The sequence below is a fragment of the Uranotaenia lowii genome, chromosome 2, assembly GCF_029784155.1.
Source record: "Uranotaenia lowii strain MFRU-FL chromosome 2, ASM2978415v1, whole genome shotgun sequence".
Taxonomy (NCBI): domain Eukaryota; kingdom Metazoa; phylum Arthropoda; class Insecta; order Diptera; family Culicidae; genus Uranotaenia; species Uranotaenia lowii.
The window spans coordinates 429,790,940-429,804,758 of NC_073692.1; the positions used below are offsets into that span (position 1 = coordinate 429,790,940).

A 13,819-nucleotide genomic window follows, 5' to 3' on the forward strand; every position below is an offset into this window, starting at 1 on the left:
TAATGGCTTCTCTCGCTTAAGTTTTCAGCTCTATTTTTTTTTTTTTTTTATTATTATCATTATTAATTAATTAATTGTAACGGACGAAAACATCTTCAGCTCGCGGCATTTCACAAGTGGTGTTAAATCAGCGTTTGCATGTCAACAACATACATACAAAAGATACATAGTCAATCGATTAATCGTTTGAATGAATGGGTACGAAACGATAAAGAAGAAACGAAAAAATATAGCGATATAATGTTTTAATAGATGTGGTTAAACGAAACAACAATCGAAATCAAAATCTCATTTGGGGGGGGCAAAAACATTGTTCGTGTGTGTGTTTGTGTGTAGACAACGAAAAACTCAAAAGTTTGCGATTCAAATGTTCCTAAAAGTAATAATAGAGTGGAATTATGGAGGGGGGCACTGGAAAAAAAACTTTCTAGGTAGGTAGTAGTAGTAACAGTAGTAGTAATAGTAGTAGCAGTGGTACAAAGTTGAAAAAAAGGATTTTAAGGGACATGAACTAAACAACAATCAAACAAATCAGAAAAGAATAAATTTTCGAAAGAATATTGTTGAGAAGTACAAAAACTATAGCACATATTAGTGACCAAAGAAAAATAATTTTGATTTAGAAACGGCGTCAAGTCAAACCGACTAGTTTGTCCAAAACTTGTCGCTCGAAAAATGTTATTTGAGAACAGGAAATTCCATACACAGGAAAACGAATAAGAAGTCGAAACATAGTAAGAAGTAGAAACAATTGCTCAATCAATCAACCAAAGTTGTAGTATTGCCAGAGGTGGAGAGTGGCAAACAAATTGTTTTTGAATCAATCACTCGCATTATTATTGGTTTCGTTACTTTGCATTAGACAATTCGCAAAAATTCATTTTTGAATCAGTTTGAAGTTCCTATATTGTTTTTTTTTGTTATTTTGTTGCAAATCGAAATACGAATTTCCAAATAGAATACATATGCGTGTGTGGTAATATATAAATTAAATTTATATACTGTATTCTACTTTATTGTTTATACCTATTATATGCTGATTATTGTGAAGTCTTTGATCTTCATCAATATACTTAAGATCGCCAACATTAGTACCTATTAGCCGGCCGGTTGGGATGTTGGAACCTGGTGGATATAAGAGATTTGAGAGACCTTGACTAGTCATTGTACCACTCGTGCTCATGCCTCCGGGATGACTGCGTGAACTTCTAAGACTATGCAAGCTATGAATGGAACGACGTTCTTCTAAATCTTCTAATGTGGATCGAAATGCACGTACAACACGAAGCTGGGTCTGCAGCCTAGTAAGGCCACGGATCCATAATATCTGACCTGCACGGGGTTTCTTGTCATTATCCATCGAATCGTAGCGCTCTTCGCCGAGCCGGATCGCTTCGGCATACTCGGCTTCACCTCGACCCCACGCCATCTTTTTGGGCATCTTGCGGGTAGGGATCGACGTGACAATCTGGCCCCAGATCAGGGTACCCATTCCGAAGAACACACTCCACAGCCACTGTTCGACGTTGAGCGCTTTGGTCGAGAAAGCAACCTTGCCGAACTGGATGATAAAGATTTGTGATACCAGCGTAATGATCCAGATGCTGTAGAAGATCGGATTCGTGAAGAGACCCTGGAAAATGTTTCGCTGACCGTGAATCTTTCGGGCGTTTAACTCGTTGAACAGTGTCATAAAAACAAAAACATTAAAAATAATGGTAAAATGTTGTGTTGCTTCGGAGTTTAGCGGCTGGCCGCGACCAGACTCGATGTCCAGGAATTTGTCACCGACAAAGAGCAGCCCGAATACGATAATCAGCTGATAGACGGCTTGGCCCAGGATGTTCTTCATCATTGTGCGCGAAATCAGTGGTTTCGTTCGACCGTACGGTTTACGCAGCAGCAGATCTGGTGTGGGCATTTCGGTGGCTAAAGCTAACGACGCCAGGGTGTCCATGATCAAATTCATCCATAACATTTGAACGGCTTTAAGGGGCGAATCCTGCACAGCACAGGCGCCGATAAATGCCACAATGACGGCAACCACGTTGACCGTTAGCTGAAACTGTAAGAACTTGGCGATCGAATCGTAGACGTTTCGGCCCCACATCACGGCCTTAACTATGCTGCTGAAATTGTCATCAGTGAGGATAATATCGGAGGCTTCCTTGGCAACATCGGTTCCGGCGATACCCATAGCGAAACCAACATCGGCTTTCTTCAAGGCAGGACCATCGTTCGTTCCGTCACCGGTTACGGCAACGACCTCTCGGTTATCAGAAACGGCACTGTCGATAATACCTTTCACCAGATTGTACTTATCTGTGGGCGATGAACGAGCCAACACACGCAGTTTCGGCCATACCTTGTCCAATAGGTGCTGTTGAATGTCACCATTGCTGTCGCGAATTCGTCTGTTGAATTCCTTACCCTCTAGGATCAGGAAATCATCTTGAGGCCGAATAATTCCACACTTGGTTGCGATAGACCGGGCTGTGTTGATGTTGTCTCCCGTAACCATTCGTACCGTGATACCAGCTCGCTGACATTTGCGGATAGCATCTGGCACTTCCGGTCTTACTGGATCCTCAATACCAACCACACAAAGACATGTCAAATTGCTTACAATGTTTTCTTCATCGTCCCAGTTTGGTTCTCCGTCGCAGTGTACCTGATTGATTTCCGCTTTTCCAGGCACGAATTCACGGAAGGCAATACAAATTGTACGTAGCCCATCACAGGCCATCGGTTCAATGACCTGATGCAGTAGTCGTTCTTGCATATCTCGGGTAAACTTTTCCAACACACCATCCTGGCCGTAAATGAATGAACACTTTTTCAAAATAATTTCCGAGGCTCCTTTGCTGTACACTCGATAGCCGCCGCCTTTCCTAGGGATAACAGTGGTCATGGATTTGCGCACCGAATTGAAAGTATACACACGTGTGAACGATTCCTCTGGATGATCGTCTCGAATGCGCTGATAACTTTGTCCTAGACCTTGCACGAAGCCCAACAGAGCACATTCCGTTTTGTTACCAACTTGCTGAGCTGGATCGCCTGGATTCTGGCCCGGCATCAAACAAGTCGTATAGGCCGAGTTCAATGAAATACCTTCGGTAATAGCTTCGCCAACCATTCTCGGAATGTCCGAATATTTCGGTGTCACCTTACATAGCTTCTCACAGATATACGATTGAACCACAGTCATCCGGTTGGTGGTCAGTGTTCCGGTTTTGTCTGAGCAAATTGCCGTTGCATTACCCATAGTTTCGCAGGCATCCAAATGTCGCACCAGATTGTTATCTTTCATCATTTTCTTGACCGAGTAAGCCAGAGACAGGGTAACGGCCAGTGGCAATCCTTCCGGTACGGCAACGACCAACACGGTCACACCAATGATGAAGTGCTTGACCAAATTGTTGGCATACGAATTTTTCCATGGTTTTTGCTCGATGACGAAGGTTTGAATGCAGAACTGGATAATGAGGATGATAACCGTTAGGACAGCAATCGTGGATCCAGCGTAACCGATTTGAATGGCCAGTTTCGTAAGTTTAGCTTGAAGTACAGACTTTTCCTTGCCTCCGTGTCCACCGCCGCCACCAGCTTTAGCTTCGTCATCGGATGTGATCGAATCAACAGTCGTCTGAGACTTAAGCCCTGCATGGTGACTGTTGTTGGTAATTTCATCGCTGTTCTTTTTCGCTTTCTTGGCATCTTTCTTCTGCTTCTTGGCTGCCGCTTCGTGTTCATCAACCGCTGCTCCGAGTAGGGTGAAAATGATACCGGCCTGCGAGTTGACACCAACGGCAGTAACGACCATTTTACCGCTTCCTTCCATCACGTGAGTTCCAGATAGCACCATCGGATCGGTCGATTCACTCTTTTTCACGTGGTCCGATTCACCGGTCAGCGAAGATTCATCGATCTTAAGATCATTGCTCTGTATGAGGATACCATCGGCCGGCAACAGATCGCCATACTTGATCTGACATATGTCACCGACCACGATGTCACCTATGTTGATCTGGACCGCATCACCGCTTCGGATAACGGAGAATTTGTGCTCACCCTCGATCCTCGACTGAAGCCCTCGGAATTGCTTTTCCTTCGAATAATCGTTAAATGCTGTCACTATTACGACCACAAACACCGACACCAAAATAGCTAAGCCTTCGATCCATGAGTAGTGCTCCTCTTCCTCCTCTAATACGGGTTCATCATCATCGGCCGGTTGATAAAACGATAAAAGCAGCGAAATAACGGCAGCAATTTCTAAGATTATCAGCGTCACGTCCTGTAACGCCTCCCACACCAGTGTTAGGAACGCTTTCGGTGGTTTCGGGGGAATAATGTTCGAACCAAAGGTCTCCCGCCGGTGCTCGATGTCCGCTTTCGAGCCGCTGAGACCTTCGTTTTGGGAGGTGTAGAGTTTCCGACAAATTTCATGGACGCCACCGTATTCGTTCACGATGCTCACCGCTTCCCTGCCACGATGTTCCATGATCTCACGCAGATTCTTCAGCGTGATCTGGTACTGTGCAGGTCGCCCGTCTATCGTTGCCATTTTGAATGGTTTATTTGTTTTACTAATTTACTAGATTCGACTTAGAATAACGAGTTTCTGTTTTCTTTTATCTTAAGATGATGGCTTCGTTTGAAGGTTTTATGCTCCTTTCTTCGACTCTACGATGCGCACTTTCAGTTGATGTGGATGGGGCAAGGTAGCAGATTCTCGGTAGCCGTACCTAATTGTTATAATGATAATATATTAGTGAGTGTCAAAGAGTGAGTTCTTGCTGCTGTTGCCTTTTTGTATTGTTGTTGGTTTGGTTGATTGATTGGAGAAGAAGCGTATCCTTCCTTTTGCGAGACAGTCGTCTCGTGGCCTTACGGTGTTCTGCTAACACGCACACGATCCGCCGTGTGGACGCGCACCCACACACAGCCACGTGCCCCGTCGCTGCTGCAGGTGCGTATAGGGCGATCTGGTTACAATTGAACAAACAGTTACTTCTAACTAACTGCCATCCTTTCGACGATTACTAGAAGGTCTACTAATCAGTTGTTCTTGACGACTAAACACACACACTTGGTACACACTTTACACCTTCTTCCGTTCTAGTTTCCGGTAGCTGTTTCAACAAACAATGCACAACCGCTTTTTCGTCGACTGACTGCCGCCACAGGACACTAACAACAACAACTAAGAACAACGTTACATGACGACGTTGCTCCTTGAGGAAAAAACAGCTGCAATCACGACGACGTTCGCGGGACTCCCCGATCGATTGGGAAAGGCCGACTGGTATCCTCCTTCTTCTTCGTTCGTTCAAATGGTTTTGATTGTACTCCGGCACAGATTTCTCGCTTTCGGCTCGTACTACTGCTGCTCCACGAATAAATTATGGGGTCGATTTTTATCTAAAATTGAACAGAGAAAAAGAAAGAATGGAATCAATTAGAATCGTTTATATTCGTTTTATCATCACTCGTTAGTATATAGAAATGTAACCCAGTATAGGGCAAAATTTTAAACTCATCTAACATTTAAATATCCTATCTAAATTCTGTGTTGGTTTTTTTTTTCATTTCCAATCAGGCTTCAATTTTTAGACAAATCGACCGCTTTTTCGAGGGAAAGAAAAGGAAAAAGACGTCAGAGCTCGGGAAAATGGTACTCATTCTCACAACAACGCCCTGTTCAAACGTGCAATTTAAGCAAATTCTATTATCCCAACAAGAAGGCAGAAACAACACCGCAGAAGAAGAAAAACAACAGACTGGTCGATTTCCACTTGGAACCGTGTGGTGCTCCAGCTTCCATCCATCCAACCAGCTAGCAAACCAACGAACCCATCCAAACGGCTCATCTCGTTCTCGTAGGTGAGATAGAGCCGATGCTGAAGCTGAAGCTGGGAAATGTGGTGGGTGGGTGGTTTTAATACTCTCATCATATGTATACCCCCAGCTGTATGCTGCTGCGGTATAGATATAGAAGCATACCATACCATACCCTATACACACATGTGATGTTTGGAGGATGGGGGGTTTTCTGCCTGCGGTGCCAGCGGCGCCGATGAGAGTTTTAGTAGCACTGGATCGGAATTTTTCCGCTGAGGAGGATCCTTCTCGGAATAGCCGGGTGAGCCCTTCCGATCTACATATAATCAGTTGGAGGGGTATGCTGTTGTAGTTTAAAAACGATTCCGGATTCGTTCCGGAGTTTGTAAGACAGGATATGGAAATTGAAATAAGATGTCGAGATATTCGAATTGGTCAGTGAAATAACTGTTAGAATTTTCTCGAGGTATTCTTTATCTACTCAAAATTCGAATGTGTTGGTCGAATATTATTACACTAGTTAGACTCGTTAGATGAAATCTTCACAATCTCCCGAAAACTCTTAATCTAACTTGAAGTTTCACCCTACTGGTTTATGATTGATATGAGCTTGAAGTATAGAGAATAATTCAAGTGCCAAACTCAATGAGATGGTAGGGAAAAACTACAAAACGCACCAGTTAAGCATAATCACTGTTTACATCTATAACAATCATTTAAGAACCAAATTGAACGTTTACGACGATTCAGAGAACTGATTTACGTCTTTTAAAAAATAAAAAGAATGATGAAAACACGGGTTTTAAGATATTTTTGTAAAAAAAAACTGACAACGACGACGAGACCCTAGCTCTCTGCTGTTTATCTCTTAACCGTTATCCTGCTGTGGGAGGATCAGCCAACGCTTCTAGGGTTCTCCACTGGGACGTAAAGAACTTGGCACTTGGGAGGCCTCAAAGCCTCTTCAGCCGTCCCCGCCCTGAATTGGTGAGTAGGCTATGAGGTCCTTCAGTCTACTCATCCAGGCAAGTATTCATTTTCCCCCAGAACATTTTCGTTGTGTGATGAATTTTCACCTGACTGCAGATCCTATGAAATCTACCAATACATCTCGCCTACAAGTACCTCAATCGTTTTTCGAGTTTCGACACCAGGACGCATCGATCTGAGCCTTCGACTTAGTCGCGCTGCTTCCTGCCTGAGTTCGTTGGAGGCGATGGGGTTCTCCAGATCACATCTACAGGCAAGTACCCTGTAAGGACGAGAACATCTTCGCATAGTCAGTTTCCGTTTTCCGACAAATACATCCAGCCAAACACTCCTGACCTCGAAAATCTGACGTTTTCTACTCGGCTTCCAGCACCAGGACGCAACGAACTAGAAACTACGGTGACCCGGAGCCTTTCGACTCAGTCGCACTGTTTTCTGTCAGCGTCAAGATTCGTCCCGGTCTTGGGTTCGTCTGTGGCGAAGGGAGTCCCCAGCTTGCGCTATCAGGCAAGTATCATAGACAGTTCTTCTTAGCGTGATGGAATCTGCCTTTCCAGCGATCTTCGTTCCGGTATTGCATCTGAACGGCCTACTCTATCAGCATTTTCTACCAGAACTTCGTGCACTTGCTAAGATATAGTTGCCTTTACCGAAACATGGCTCAATGACCGTACCCTCTCCTGTCAGAAATCTACTGGTGGTGGAGTGTTACTTGCCGTCAGATCTAAACTCCCGGCTTTGCTTATCGAATACGTTTCCTGGGATGATCTGGAGCTTCTATGGACCTGCATTGATCTTGGTAATTGGAAACTCTATCTATGCATGGTGTACTTGCCTCCTGATCCTGAGGAGTCAAAGCGGTTCCACATCACCCAGCCTTAATGATCTCTCTCGATGCCGCAAGGAATTATTCACATTAATTCCCGTGAAGAGAACTGGATCCTTCTATCAAGGTTTCAAGAATGTGGATTTTGAAGCTATCTCCATCGTCCTTGAATAAGGTCGCATCTTTTCATTTACTGCAGCACCCCTAGTTGTCACATCGCGAATCTATTGACAGTGTTTTGATCCGAATGGTTTGTTTACTTAGTGGTGAGAATTTCATCAAGATTGAAGTAGTCAGCCAAAAGTTATCGACGATGGAACGCGAAAGGCGAGAGAAAATTCTGCACACTCACGTCGAGAAACCGACGTGGTCAGGGGTAAAGATCGCGAAATTTCTGAAATATCCTAAATCGACTGTAAATTCGGTGCTGCAACGTTACCGGGAGACCCTTACGGTGGATCGAGCAAAACAAACCAGGCGTAAAAGTGGAACATGTGACCGGAAGCTGCGAGCAAAGGTAATTCGATCAGTTCACAATAATCCTGGAATCTCCTTGCGTGATTCGGCGAAAAAGTTCAAGACGAACCACAGTACAGCTCGACGAATTTGTTTGCGAGAAGGCTTGCGGTCGTATCATGCAAGCAAACACCCCAACAGGACGCTGAAACGAAAACCTGGTTGCCAAAACCAGGGCCAAGAAGTTGTACGAGAAAGTGTTGACCAAGTACAATGGATGCATTTTGATGGACGACGAAACTTACGTGAAAATGGATTTTGGACAAATACCCGGTAACAAACTTAACCTTGCGAAGCGTAAAGGGAATGTTGCGGGTAGATTCAAGTTTGTTTTCGCAGATAAATTTGCTCGTAAGTTGATGATTTTCATCACTGAAGACACAATGAATGGAAATGTTTACAAAGAAGACTGTCTCCAGAAGAGGGTTTTGCCATTCATTCGATCCCACAAAGGTCCGGTGAAGTTCTGGCCGGACCTGGTAAGCTGCCACTACAGCCGAGATGTCGTTAAGTGGTATAAGGAGAACAAGATCGATTTTGTTGAAAAAAGTATCAATCCACCAAACTGTCCGGATTTTCGTCCCATCGAGAAATATTGGGCAATAGTTAAGGGCAAACTGAAGAAATGTGGCAGAACCATGAAAAAAACCGCTCAAATGGAAAAGTGGTGGAACAAGATGGCGAATGAGGTTACCAGCAGTACTGTGCAGAAAAAGATGAGTGGTATCACAAAAAAAGTTCGAAAATTCGTCCGAAAAGCTGACGAATGATTTTTATGTATTTTTTTCCTTAAAGTGTAATAAAAACCCTACAAAATGACACGTTTACTTTTGTTGTACGTTATTTCTTTGCGGAGAAATGATCTATTCTATTCGACCAGATTCTATTTGAAACAGACTTTAGTAAGCGTAGCTACCTAAACTATCTAAACCGGTTACAAAGGACCAGTCCGAAATCTTGTTGCAAGCACGTAAAAAAAAAACAATGGAAAGAATCAGGGCTTGACAGCGACACAGCGAATTCTGATCCAGACATTTGTGAACTTTTTGCCGGAAATTTTCCAGTATTTTTACAATTGGGGAAATTTCTTTGGATTGTCGGAAATATATCACCCCTAGGGTCTTTTTTTAATAGTATTCTAGTCGACGAAGCGACAGCTAAGCTAAAAAATTCATCTTCTACGGGCCAGACCGTATACCAGCTACTTTTTTGAAGAGTTTCATGCCATCTCTGCTGACACCCATAAGGCACATCTTTCAATCATCGCTGGACTGCGCAATCTTTCCCACATTGTGGAAAGAAGCTCACATGTTTCCTGTCCACAAAAAGGGAGATGAGAGAGATGTGAGCAACTACCGCGGAATCTCCGCTCTATGACCGATCGCCAAATTGTTTGAATTGGTTGTTTGGGATCCAATTATTTTCATTTTGTAAGCCTCATTTCTCCAACGATCCACGACTACAAACCTACCGAGCTTTACATCGTTCTTGCAGGACAGCTTTGCCAAGAAAACTAAAACTGACACACCAATCTCTCTGCGGCCCTCGAAAAGTTGAACCACGATATTTCAGTTGCAAAGCTCGAACGTTTAGGCTTATGTGATTCGCTATTGAATTGGTTCCGGAGCTACTTAACAGGACGAAAGTTATTCGTTCGTACTGGCAGTTCGTTGCCTCTTCAGGAGTGCCCTAAGTAAGTCGTTTGATACCGATCATTTTCGTGATCTATATGAATGATGTACTCTCGCTTCTCGGCGGCACAAAGCTCGCATATGTCGATGACCTGAAACTTTTTCGAACCATGAACGGCTCATATGACATCAAAAGAATTGGGGCGACTAAAGCAGTCTGAAACTACAACAGGCACAAATCCCCTTACACTAAAGAAGAATACCGCAAACTAAGCTCTGCTTAAAAAAAAGTCAGTAAGCGTAGCTACCTAATTTATCTGAACCGGTTACAAAAGAATTTCAAGACCGGTCCGAAATCTTTTTGGAAGCACGTAAAAAACAATGGAAGGAACCGGCGCTTGACAGCGACACAGCGAATTCTAATCCTGAAATTATCCAGAAAGATCCAAATGCAACAGAAATTCACCGCTTTTGCTCACTGGTGCGACATCAATTGCTTGCCCTTGAACCGCAGTAAATGCTCGGTAATACCGTTTTCCCGTAAGCGGCACCCTCTTCATGCAGACAGAGTACATTCTCGGAGACGAAAGCATCATCCGGGTGGACTACATCAACGATCTGGAGACGGCTGGAGTTCAGTAACTCTGAACTATGTTGTCGACAAAGCTTCTCGAAGCCTTGGATTCTTGTTTCGTATGGCCAAAGACATCAACAGTTGAAAGCATTAAAAATTTGAGCGTAAAAAAAAACAAGTTGTCATGCGGACATTCTGCCTCAATTTTGGTATGATTGTTTTCAGTTAAAATTTGTAGGAATTTAGTGAAATTCAACTAAATATATTAAGTCTTCCAAAAGTGGATACCAATAGAAAAATTATAGGATGTAGTTTTATCAGATTACGCAGGCTGGTTGAACATGAGACCTTACATTTCAAACATGAAAAATAACAAGGTCCACGCAGTTTTGAGAGGGATTGTTTTTAAGAAATAATGTCGTTTTAGTGAACTTTTCACCTAAGAAAGGATAGAAAAGCTTGTTTGTCACATTAAAAATGAAGTAAGACATCATTCGAAGCCATACCTAAGCGTATTTGAAGAAACGAATCTGTGTTAAGTTGACTTGGGTGGTATAACGTGGTAATGGGATTTGGTTTGGTTCATCATCCAAGCACACATGAGATCATGACAAGTCAATATAAAGATACTCCCACGCTCCTCGTTAAAATGGCTCGAAGATGTAAGTTTCCCTCTGATTCAACAAACTTATTCAAAGATAGAGCTAGTACCCGAGCAATGGAGCTAAGATAAGTGATTCAATTTAAAATAAATTTACCATGTAGATAGTTATAATGTTGAGTTTAAACTTGTTGTTTATCTTAATAATAACAAACTGAAATTTTTGAAAACAATAATTAGAAAAGACTTTTAAATTTGGGGGATAAATAATTTGTTTCTCGAGTAGATACTCTGGAATCGAGAATGATCCGCCCATGACCGATGTCTACGATCTTAGTAGACCGGGGGCAGAAAACAACAGAACACATCGGCTGTTGGCTGCTTGGATCCGGACTCCGGTATCGTTACACTTGCTGCTCTGTTCTTCCCCTAGCCCCTTCCGCAATCCTAGTAGTCCGCGTGCTCTCGCCGCCAGCTTTGATCTTAAAATACATCCACCTGCAAAACATTTCACCAAAATTTCATTCCTTCGCGTCTTTCGTCGTTCACAGAGTCAAGTCAACGTTAACGGTTATTCGACTGGGAAACATGCTGAAAATATAGTTTACTCTCTCGTCCACCCACTCACTGGCTGCTCGTTGCTATTACTACTATCCATGTTCTGTTTCCATGTTTCCCACCTGGCAGTCACCCATCACACGACACACAAAACCCAGGCGGCTCGCGGCGGCCCAAATGGCAAACGGTCTGCTAGCTCCCTAGCTAGTTCAGCAACAGCAAATCGTCGTCGTTTCAATAAATTTCTGATCTCTCCCCAAAAACTACCACCACAAACACATGTTGCCACAAAACCCCATCACATTTTATCGGGAACCAATATTGTAGGTACAGTCTGTGAATGTAGACCACCCCATCATTCCACGCGATGACTTAGAGAAAGGGAGGGGGGCAGTGAAATGGCCTCCACCTTCACCCCGTGAGAAATCGATCGACCTTTTACGCGCGGGAGCACACACACGGGAATCGATCGAACTGCCTGCCGGCTGACTGCCGGAATTGCAAACACATTACACACTAAATTATCGACTGCAAGATGTATTACCCAGAGAATCGTTTAGCACCCAGAAGAAAAAGAAAAACGGCCGAAAACAAGAACCACACTCTCCAATTCACACGGTTAGGCTCTGCTCCTCGTCGTGTCTAGTGATGAGTGAGCAGGCGACTTTTCGCCGATCAAAATTACACCAAGAGCAACAGCACTGCACGCCACGCCGTGTGATTACACTTATCACAAGTGCTGTGCAACACTATTATAGGAGCTCGAAATCCTTACCCGGTTCTATTTATAATGTCACCGCAGTTCGTACCAGCCGCAGTCAATACTCATGTATGTATGTGTTGTTGTTTTCTGCACTACACTACACTCTAGCTGGACTCTTCTGATCTGTTTCTTCAACCATTTAGGTTTTACACACTGCAGTACCCACTAACTGATATGATGTAGTGCCAACAACCAGCCTATCCCGTTTAGCCTTAAAGATAACAACAACCCAGCACTGTGTTTTATTGAAACGAGTCAGCCTCTACTCGCCCTCAACCCGCCACGCCCGCCGCTTCGTCTTCTGTCTACCCGAACCGAGAACACCCGAGAGTTTAGGTAGGCATTTTGATTGTATTGTTATCGGAAGTACCACAGTAAAGAAGGGCTGTAGAGAGAGCGAAATAGAAGAAAAAACATCCTTATCAATATTGCACTATGCCTAGTTGATACACAACACAACGATGACAAACGGTTGACAAGTTGGACACACCGCACATCAACCCTGGACAGAATCCTAAACCTCGGTAGAGACTGTGAGTAAGGAAGCGGGAAGCCGGTGGGAGATGGTGAGTGATAAACGATATCATCTTCAAACCTCTATACACGTTGTTTATCACGGAGATGAAATAAGAAAAAATAACTTCGCTACGGAATTTTGGGGGCTGTTGTTTAGGAGCATTGGTCAGCATCAGCAGCAGTAGCGTTTGCTGCAGTTAAAAGTAAACATTAGGTAGGTACCTAGGTACAGAGATATGCCGGTTCAGAGTCGAACGCATCTTTCAAGAAGAAGAATTTATGGCATTTGAACCGATAAGCGATGTTAGAGCGCTAAATTTTTTTAGCAGTTGTTTAAGGTACAGGTACCGAGAACTGTTCCATTTTCAGGTTGTTTCTTTAATGAAAGTCAAACTTTGAAATCTCTTGAATAGAACACGAAATCGATTGAAGGGTGTTTCGTTTTGGAGAAAACTAAACCATATAATGTTGCGGAAATTTGAAGTAACGTTTAGATGAGAACTGTTAGGTTTGAAAATGAACTAGTTTACACAAATATAATGTATAAATTTGCAGTATATGAAATTATAATAAACGTTAAAAAGGAAGCTGTAAATTACATAGTTTTTTTTTGCTGTTGAGTAAACGTCACATCAAATATATTGAATATAAAAACATATCATTTGTTGGATCTACAGAAATCTTCATTCAATAAAGATATTGTGAGCTTCCACAGATTTCACTTCATCACTCAAACCTACACCCAAAATAATCCGCACGTAGAGGCTACGTGAAAAACTACATAATTTTTATCCAATTGATTTTCACGTAGATGCTACGAAATCGATAATTGAACGCGTCCCTATAAGAATTTGTGCTCCATGGACACCTACATTTTGTGTGAATTTTTTGTCAGTTCAACGCGGTTTGATTATGAAAGCCACGAGGAATGTTTCTAATATCCGAATAAAAGTAAGGGTGGTTTTTTGCTTCCTGTTTTTGTTATTTTTCCTAATGA

At 43.0% G+C, this 13,819-nt stretch overlaps 1 protein-coding gene across 23 annotated transcripts in view; it reads right to left on the reverse strand.

The window, feature by feature from the left end:
- Positions 1 to 13,819, reverse strand: part of LOC129745373 (plasma membrane calcium-transporting ATPase 1-like) — a 139,105-nt gene that overhangs the window by 41,024 nt on the left and 84,262 nt on the right. For 10 of the 23 annotated variants that reach the window (XM_055738413.1, XM_055738408.1, XM_055738411.1 and 7 more), the window contains one exon: positions 1,027 to 5,427. In XM_055738413.1, coding sequence (XP_055594388.1) covers positions 1,027 to 4,570 — 3,544 coding nt within the window. In that variant the 5' untranslated portion in view covers positions 4,571 to 5,427. Of the gene's footprint in view, positions 1 to 1,026; positions 5,428 to 5,551; positions 5,570 to 11,142; positions 11,601 to 11,665; positions 11,685 to 11,978; positions 11,997 to 12,087; positions 12,294 to 12,318; positions 12,471 to 13,819 lie in introns of those variants that run through there. The other 13 variants (XR_008737123.1, XM_055738428.1, XM_055738429.1 and 10 more) reach the window with 9 other exon arrangements.